The 9,994-nt window shown below is 44.1% G+C and overlaps 1 protein-coding gene across 2 annotated transcripts in view; it reads left to right on the top strand.

The window, feature by feature from the left end:
* Positions 1-9,994, top strand: part of PRKCZ (protein kinase C zeta) — a 276,277-nt gene that overhangs the window by 211,338 nt on the left and 54,945 nt on the right. For both annotated transcript variants that reach the window (XM_019511684.1, XM_019511685.1), the window contains one exon: positions 3,742-3,930. In XM_019511684.1, coding sequence (XP_019367229.1) covers positions 3,742-3,930 — 189 coding nt within the window. The remainder of the gene's footprint in view (positions 1-3,741; positions 3,931-9,994) is intronic.

Raw genomic sequence — 9,994 nt, 5'->3', positions numbered from 1 at the left:
TAAGAATGCATCTGGGCCACTACTCTGATCAGCTGTCCCCAAGTAGGCTGTTCCTGTTTTTCCTACATTGCTGTTGCACACTACTAAATGTATTTAATATATCCTGCAAAGAAAGTGTGTCATGCTGGAAGCTGGATTGGCTAGAGGCTTGATGCAATCTCTTCTAATAGCAGTCAATCCTAGGTAAATGCTCCTTATATAAACCTTTCCATAGTTCAGCAGAACCTTGATCTGGCTACCAGTACAGCAGTGTAGGTGACATCAAAACAGAAAACGTAAAAAGGTATCAAAGCATTGTACATATTGGTAAAAAGGGGTATTGCTGTGGCACATACTGTACTTTGCTTTCTAAATCTGCCCTATCCTGTCTGTAAAATTGTGTGGTTTTATATTTAAAACCAGTAAATCTCCCTGTGAGATAAAATCATTATTTTTGTCTCATTAAAAAGAGCTGCAGTTGAAAGAACACAATCTACATTATGAAAAATCTTCCACAAAGTCCCACTTGGGAAACTTGCATTTTTTTCTTCATTGTCTTGGGAAGAATACTTTTTTCCCCCTTGAGCTTTATTTATTAATGAGTCCAACTCATCAATAACAGATTTAACATTTAAAGATATACCCACTACCCTAAAATGTACATAAAGACACATATTTATATTTATTCAACAAGTGCTACCGTAACCCAAATAGCGTCCACAAAAATCTTGTTTCTTTTCTTCTCTTCCCTTCAGTCTCTGACAATTCTTTTATATTTCCATCACTACTTGAATTTTTAAATTTCACTAAAGCTTTAGTGACATACACAAGAGCTGCCTAAACTCATGCCAAAGCAGATGTCCTTGTTAGCGTTGTTTCTGTTCCTTTCTTTCAACTTAAATTGTCTTAGACCATCTTTATTAATTTGTATTCTAGTATTTTTAGAATATAGAATTTTCCAGACTAGGGATAGAAGAGTTCTTATGATGCTTATAAAGCATTATGTTATGATAACTAAAACCCTCTCTTTAGGTGTTGAAATGAATCCATTTTCATAGATAACTTGGTGCTTCCACCCCCAACAGCTGGGTAGAAAATTTGAAGTTTGAAATATGTTTAAGGATTCAGTGAGTCAGACATATCTCACTAGGTGAAAAATGGGGTTGCATACAGTTTGCATTGTTCTGATTTATCATCAGAAAAAGAACCTCCCGTGAAGACTTCTTTTTAATAAGTCTAATTTTATCATCTTGGGATTTACATCTTAGAATTTCTCTTGGCTAGGAAAAGTGGATACATTTAACTTAGCTGGCTGACTTTAGCTAGCCAGCCTTGACTTGAATTTGACCACCTTTCCTAGTCAAGTCTGATTCCGTGTGAGGGGCTTAGGTGGACTTTTGGGCTGGTAATCACAGAGACAGGGATTTCTTAGGGTGATATCTTTTATTGGAACAACTGCATAGTTGCGATAATGTTAGACAAGCTTTCAAATGTAAGACATTCTTCTTTAGGTCTTGCATTCAAAAACTTGTCTAACCCTATCCCAACTATGCAGTTGTTCCAATAAAATGCATCACTGTGACCATGTTCGGGCTCCAGGGGTGTCTGTGACGCCCCCGGTGGCCACGCAACCCTTACCCTACCCCAGCTAGATGGTGCCCTTCCCCCTCTTATTCACCTGCCATGTCTTGCTGTAATTGTTTGATTGGAAGAGAGGCTGCCTAATGGGTCCTAGCGTGAGCCCCAGTTCCTCTAGATGCCAGCTAGCTCTGTCCTGCTCTCAGTAGGTGGGCCCTGATGACCTGTCAGTGCCCTTACCCAGGGTACCTGGTAGTCTTAAGGGTTAATCACAGCTTCTGACCACCCCTACAGTTGTGCCTATGCTTTGCAGGTGTTACCAGTTAATGACTTGGGTGGGCAGTTAACCCCAACCTGGTAGCAGGACATCTCAGGCATCTATACCTTTTATCAGAGCCTCAGCCTTCCTGACCTCAATGCCTTTTCTCTTGCTGGTTCCCCTAGCCTAGGCCCACTGTGCCCAACCTGGCTTCTGGGTTCCAGCCCTTGATTGCCTAATCTGGCTTTGCCCTGTCTTGGGCAATACACTTTCTGAGCTTGCTTAGGCTCCTGGGCCTCCCTGGCCTTCTTCTAGGCCCTTTTTGTGCACAGGAGCCCCTGGCCCTGGCTCCACGCTTCCTGGGCATAGGGCCCTCTGGCCCTTGCCCATCTCTTGCCCAAGCTAAGGCTTTAGTCTTTCTCTCTTCCTCTTTCTCGACTTTAAACTCCCCCTTTTGCTTAAGCCTATGGCATGCCCTGAATCAAGGCCCCTAGCATGCCCCTGGCACCTCACTGTGGGCTAAGTCACCATGCACCCCTCAGGTGCCCCACCATGGCCTCCACTCCCAAGCCACTGGTTGAAACTATAGCCAAGGAGTAAACCTTCTGGCAAACAAACTGAACCCTCCCTGGGTCCAAACATAAACAGTCGCTACCTGCCTGGATAACAAGGCCTCCCGTTACCCCAGATAATATTCCCCTGTAGGGCATCAGGACTCTGTTTGCCGTCCTCAGGATAGCCCAGGTGCCAGCTAGGAGAGCTCCTGTATTCCCCTTGCTTTAGAGCTCTTGCCTCAGCAACCTCCAGGGTCAAACTGAGCCTCCTGACTCAAGTTCTCCCTGGCCGTACCCCCTTCCGGTCAGGTGCTTCCCTCAGCTGCCTCAACTTTTAAGGGAGGGACTTACTGTGCTTGAGTGCATGGCAGTTGATCCATTGTGACCATTACTTTTGTCTATCCCCTTCTCTTAGTAAATTGAGCAAAACCTTGGCAATTTAACTGTGTTCCATTCAAGTGCAAGCTGATTTAGTTTAACTTCCATTTACTCTAGAATGGGAGAAAATAGATGAAGCAGGTACAGCGAGTGTGGTAAATTCCTCCCACATAAAATAATATAATTGCCGTTCTGTCCATGCCCTTAGTTTGTAGATAACAGACCTGCTATGGATTTGTTGGTCTTGTCCCACACAAGACTTCCTGGTTGGTTGTTTTCAATGCTCAGCTCATCAGGTAAATGGAAAACTGGCAAGCATCAGCAAATAGAGTATTTCAGTTTAATAATCTTTTACATGGTGTAAGTCAGCTTCTAAGGAAAACTGTGTAGAATGGAGGATTGGCAACCTTTTGCTGTGGGCCAGAGCTTGCAATCCATCCCCCTGCTGCAGGCCACAAATCTCTGTAACCCCTGTCCCACCCTCCCCAAGTACCCAAGCTGCCTGCGCTTTCCCTTGTTGCAAATACCTGGGCCCTCATGAGAGAGCAGCAGGGAAGGCTGTGGAGGTGATGGGCAGCTCAAAAGCAGTTGTATTCTGCCCTGTTGCTTGTGCTGCCTTGAGCTGGGCTGGATCCAACCTCTTCATGGGGCAAATCTAGCCCGCAGACCATAAGTTTCTCACACTTTCAGTAGTTCACTTCTAGAATGTGAGAGCGTTTAGAATTTACTGTGCTCAAATGCATGTGGCTTAAAAAGACAGGCTAAGCTACCTATTACTTTGAAACAAACACAGTTCTTAACAGTATAATAACAAATAGGAAAATGATACCGAGGAAGCTTAAGGTATGCTTTTGCATTCTTGTACCTCTGACAGTGGCATGAAAACTAAGCAAATCTTGACTCTGTCCAGAGGTTAGACATCTCTATGGCAATAGTTCTTTGTTAGGGAGACTTCAGGGTTTTTTTGATGTATATCTGTCTTTCTCTATACAGGATATCAAGCCAGTTATTGATGGAATAGATGGAATTAAGATCTCTCAGGGGCTTGGGCTGCAGGACTTCGACTTAATCAGAGTTATTGGACGTGGAAGCTATGCCAAAGTTCTTTTAGTACGGTTAAAAAAGAATGATCAAATTTATGCCATGAAAGTAGTGAAAAAAGAATTAGTCCATGATGATGAGGTAATAATTTATGCTAAACATGACTCAATTCCATATTTTAAAATTTTGTTTGTTAGTGTTACTTGTTCTAACTGGTTCACTAAGAAAGTAATTATTTAAAAAATTTGACCATGTTTTTGGACAATTAGTGTGTTGTCATGAAAGTTTGACTGACTTGTAAAGTTGTGGGTAGCATCAGTTGTCTATATGCAGTGTGGCACAGTGATTTGCTTTGAGTAGAAATGTCCATTTTCTCGTAAACAAATAGACTGATTACTTAACACAATCTTAAAATCACAAATGACATTTGCTACTAAACCTGGACATATTCACCACATCTGTTCTTTTTTTTTACTAATTAGAGCAGTGGATATTAAACTACTGAATAAATGAAATATCTTCATATCAGTGTTAGCTTTGGGGCATGAAAAAAACTGATCTGTAGATGCTACACTTCATAACAGGAGTGAAACAATATTTTTTAAAGTTTGAAAGAAATAAGTAGCCTACAAGTGTACATATACACATGTGTAGAAAAGAAGCCCAAATAATACAAAATAATTGCTTGAAGAAACACAAATAATACAAAACAAAAGATACAAATAATGTTTCCGTACAGTAAACCACTGCAGGTTTTTGAAAGGGGCAACATCGACATCATTTTTTTGAATCACTTTAAAAGAAGTTCTGTAATATCTCTTCTGGGGGGCGTTCATAAATTTGACCATGATACTGAATGCAAAAATAGATCTTTTCTTGACGTTCTTTCAGATGTAGCTTCTAACTGTAATCAATATACATTTTTTCAGATAGGAATGAAACATTCAAGTCTACGGTCGTCTTCTTCCATACGGCTGATGTAGATACAGAAGAAGAGCTGTAATTTTACATTTAGGTGATTGAGCCAGACAATTGTGTCAGGACCAGCAGAGTGTATTACTTATACCTCCTTCATATTTGTGGATCAGGCACTAAGTCATTATATGTTCTATGTTCTGTTCTGGGTGACCAGTCACACACTGGAGAGCTTTTAATTTTCCATTTGTGCATCAAGTATCTGCATCTCCCAAGGTGTGTGTGGATACAGTTTAGAGTTGCCCAAAGCCAGGAACCTTCTGCACTGGATCTATTGCAAGGTGTTTATTTCGAACTTCCTGTGAACTCCATTAGGTTTCCAAGCTTCATCAGGGTTGAAGTTGCATTGTTGAAAGTTAAGTGCATGGATCAAGAAGGGCTTGCAAGACTTTAGTCAATGGTGAGGATTATTTTTGAGGATCTGGTGGATGGAGAGATGTTTGTTTTCTTTAATTTGCTGGACTTCCCATAGAGTTGCTGTCTCACAATAAATGGGTGGAGGAGTAGTGTGCAACAGCATGGGGAGCCAAGGTGCAGGGGCCAACTTGAGTTTTCCAGTGATACACAGCATGAGAAAGTTCAGGTGGTTATCAGCAAGTCGAGTGTGACTGCTTCTGGTCCATACCGATGCACAATACTCAGCTACAGAGTATGCAAGGATCAGCATTGATGTCTGTAATACTGATGCTGATGCTCCCCAGCTTGTGCTTGCCAATTTCTGTACCAGATTGACCCTTATCTTCATCTTGGCAGGTTCTTATCTTCAGGTGGTTGTGGAAGGTTAACAGGTGGTCCTGCTCCACTCTGAGATAAGATGGAGTGGGGTCATGCTGCACAGTGTTGCCACAGAAAGTTACCTACAGGGTATGCTTGAGATTCCTGTTATCAAGATAGAAGCAGCGACTGTTGTTTTGCTGGGATTTGGCTCCATTTCCGAGAATATTCCTCCATGGTTTTCAGGTCCTTATTCAAAGTCGACTCTATGTCATTGAAGGTGGCTGCTTGTGTTGCCAAAGCAAGGTCATCTGCATATACACATTTGTGCAACTTTTTTGATGGCATATCATTTGTGTACAGGTTTCCCTCTCCAACCACAGTTTTGAATATCCACACTTCAGAGAAGGGGGGGTACAGTCTGAATCCCCCCATAACCCCCCTCCTTTCCCTGCTCATGCCTCTCATTCCTCCCCCCCTAGCCTTGCTGGCACTCCTCGCCCCCCACCCACAGCCCGTGCTCCCCCAGTCCTGCTGGTTTTGCCAGTCACAATTTTGCCAGCCATGGGAACTTTCAAGAACCTAACTCCCATGGTTGGCGAGGGAAACCTGTATACATTAAAGAGCATTGGTGCGAGTACTGAGCCTTCTGGCGTCAATTACTGAGGAACCGGAGCAAACTGACTCTGTCACCCATAGCCACCTATTACTCAGCATTGTCCATATCAGGCGCAGTGTTTGATAGCAGGGTATATACTTGGCAAGCTTCAGCATCAGACCTTTAACCCAGACTGCGCTGTAGTCTGATCACAGATCTACAAAGGCTGCACCAGTCTTGGATTATTTTCTGAAAACCTGTTTCAGTATGCATTGCAAGGGCCAGAACTTGCTTGCAGCAACTTCGCTTAGCTTGGAATCCTGCTTGTTTCCTAGGGATCACTGGCTTGATAAAAGGACTGATTCTCTTGAGGATGATATATTTCAGGAGTTTGTAGGTTGTGCCCAGGAGTGATATTGGCATATAGTTTCCCAGGTCAAAGCTTACCAATTTGAGTATTGCAGTGACCATCACCTCTTGCCATGCTTTTAGTGTGCATCTGGATCCCATGGTTTTTGTGTACAGTTTCACCAGCTATTGGAGTCCTTTGGGGCCTAGATGATGGAGAAATTCTGGGAGGATACTATCTCCACCGGCTGCCTTCCATTTCTTAATTGCTGTTAACCTCTCCTTCACTTCATCTATGCTAAAAGCAGTAGGGGCTTGTATAGGGATTGATATTATCCAGTGTACTTGAAGATCGACCTCTTGTTTGATGTTTTTTGTCAAGAGGTCCATTTGTATTTTCGACTAATTTAGAAGCTATGGAGTTGGGATGGTGTTTTGGGGTCCAGTATTCAGCTGAACTAGGAGCTCCAAGGCATAATAGGGCTCAGGCAAGTTGACCAGTGTGTGTGAAGTTCAGACCTTCAACACACTCAATCTACCTTTGGCATCTGGCTAAATCTAGAGACCCTAGCAGGGCCTTCACAACCTGTGGGTTGCCTGACCAATTGTACAGCCAGAGCAGGTCATGGGTCTGTTTAGTCCACTAGCAAGTATATTTCCCTGGAAGCCCCAGGGGATACTTTGCTTGGTGGCAGTAATCAGGAGGCTGGTGAACCAATGATAAAATTTTGGTGTCTCAAGGATTTGGGTCACCACTTTTTTTAACAACTTCCCAAGTCAGCTTTGGCTACGTTCCATCGTGGGATCTGTTTAAGCAAACTCACAGGGATCCTGATGCCAACATAAGTAATGATGGGCCTATGTTGGCTGTTGGGAAAGTCAGGGAGTATATACATGGAGCATGCTCCTGTTTAGATGGTTGAACACGATGGTGAGATCTGGGTTATTACCAATGAGCTGAGTGGAAGGCTGCTCACTTTTTGAGATTGAAGGCCAGATGTAGACCATCTGTGAACATCCAGTCCATAAGGTCTTTGCTGTCAGCTTCATTTGCATCATAATCCTGCATACCATGGTGGCTACTAAAGTCATCAGTGTACAGGGCTGGGATGGGTGCACTTGGGAGTGCTGGCTTCAGCCATTCCAAATTAGGGGTTTTGTATACGTTGGTAATGTTTTACAGTTTCATAGTTAGTAGGGTTGGAAGGGACCTGAACAGATTATCAAATTCGACCCCCTGCCATGGCAGGAAAGAGTACTGGGGTCAAACAACCCCAGCAAGGTGATTGTCTAGCCTTATCTTAAAGACCCCCAAGGTAGGAACCAGTACCACTTCACTTGGAAGTTGGTTCCAGATCCTAGCCGCCCTGACAGTGAAGTAGCGCCTCCTGATGTCTAATCTGTTCAACTCCCCTATTTTGATGGCAGTAGTGTAAGTGGCTTTTTCTTCAGTTGGGTGTAAGACATTGAAATCTGTGATGGTGTTCTTCACCTATATAGGTAGGCCATATTTCAGATAGTGTTTTCCACATATACATATAACTAAGCCATATTTTGGATGGTAATGGCTAGTTGTAAGATTCTTGTTATCCATGTATACAATAGCAGCTGGCCTGTTGGCCATGGGAGACATGAGTTTCTTGGAGCACAAGGACATCGATGTTATGTATCTTCAGGATATTTGCAACGTGCTTGCACTTCATCCAGGGAAGTCCCTCAATGTTGCGTTGGAGGATCCTTGTTTCAGGACCTATCCAGCATGTTACTTGGCCCTGAAAAGAGCAGTTGAATTGCTGTGCTGAAAGATCTGGAGATTGGTGATCAAAGTTCAGTCATCAGGTTGATGGCATTAGTCATGATTTCTCACTTAATGGAGTAGGCCACATGAAGGCTCCCATCCTCCCCAAGTCTACAGTGTCAGCCTACTTCCTTCATCACTTGAAAAGTAGATATCAGAAAGGTGTTTTTATTTTGTTTCTTGAAAGAAATAAGACAAAGTACCACAGGAAAAAAAGTACCAATTGTGTTGGTTGCAATAACCAGCTGTGTACTAGGGCTGTGCGAAGCTTCGGGTGGTGATTCGATTTGGAGGAGATTCAGCCCAATTCAGTGGCCAAACCTCTGAATCGAATCAGGGGACCAATTAAAAGGTCCGAATCGATTCAAAGCTCTCCAAATATTCAGAAAAGATTTGGAGAGCTTTGATTCAGGCAGTCCCTGGTGGCTGCAGCAGGAACCTGCAGCCGGACTCTGAGCTGGTAAGTAGGGGCAGGGTGGGGGACCCCTGCCAGCCCCCAGCCCCTGCCTGCACCTCCAGCCTCCCCCCTCCCCCCCCATGGCTGCCCTGCCTGCCTCAGTTCCTGGTACTTAAAAAAAAAAAAAAAAAGCCCCAGTGCTCACTGGGTGTTGCTGAGTGTGGGGGGGGCGATCCCTTCTGCCCCCCACACCATGTGGGGGGCTTTGCACAAGCCTCCCGACCCACTGCCCCACTCCCCTAGCTCCGCTATAGGTGCCCTGTCCAGGCCAGCTCTAGCCCTTTAAGAAAAAAAAAGAAAAGCCCTGGGATTCACCACTCCTGCAGCTGCCTCAGGGTTTCAGGGGGCTCATGCAGAGCCCCCCATGTGGTGTGGGGCAGCAGGAGGCAGCGGGGATCACCCCCTACCGGCAGGAGTGGTGAGTGTGGCACTTTCTTGGTTTTTTTTCCTTAAAGGGCTGGAGTTGGCGCAGGTGGGGCACCCATGGGGGGGGCTGGTGGAACGAGGGGGAGCGAGGGGGGCTTGTGTAGAGCCCCGCATGCAGCATGGGGCAGTAAGGGGCAGCAGGGTTCCCCTCTTCCCCCCCCCCCCGGCCCGGCTTCACCTGGTGAGCTGGGACCTTTTTTTTTTCTTTTTTTCCTTCAAAGAGCCAGGAGCTGCAGCAGCCATTGTCAGGCTGGGAGAGGAGGCAGGAGATGGGCCTTGTTGATTCGGCCGAATCGATTCAGAACAGTAATTCGAATCAATGACTTGAATCACTGTCCCCCGAATTGGCAGAATCTGAAGCGAATACTAGCTGCTTTGCACAGGCCTATTGTGTACCACCTGGTATACCTGTGACTCTTCTGGAGAATAGGCTACTATGATTCTTAATATTTATGCTTGCTCAGCTAAATGCTACAATCTTTCTTTCATGACCAGGAATTAAGTTCCTTATTCAATTTTGTTTCTCATATCTTCAAATGTTCTTCTCAGTAACTGGAAAAACTGAAGAATTTTTTTTTTGTGAAATTTGCAGTTGTACTTGAGGATTAGAGGTAGTTCAGAATTTTTCTTACTTTGAATTGTGTTTCCAGTGCATTATAACCTGGGGTCCTGGTTTTCACTGTTTAAAAATCGCTAATTCTCTGGTTTAAAAACCCCTAAATCTGCATTTTTCCATGATTAAAATGAAATATCACTATATATATAGGTATCAGTTTAACACACCATTTTATTGATATATTTATGATTTTAAAGCAGTTTGGCCCTTCACTCACCAGGATGTGGATCCAGCAGCAGTTGTCCCATCCCCTTCCCTTCCCCCACTTTTTGG

Source organism: Gavialis gangeticus, unplaced genomic scaffold (genome assembly GCF_001723915.1).
Source record: "Gavialis gangeticus isolate Ggan-Ray unplaced genomic scaffold, GavGan_comp1, whole genome shotgun sequence".
Lineage (NCBI taxonomy): Eukaryota > Metazoa > Chordata > Crocodylia > Gavialidae > Gavialis > Gavialis gangeticus.
Note: the sequence above shows the minus strand (reverse complement) of the source record. Positions and strands in the feature narration are given on the sequence as shown.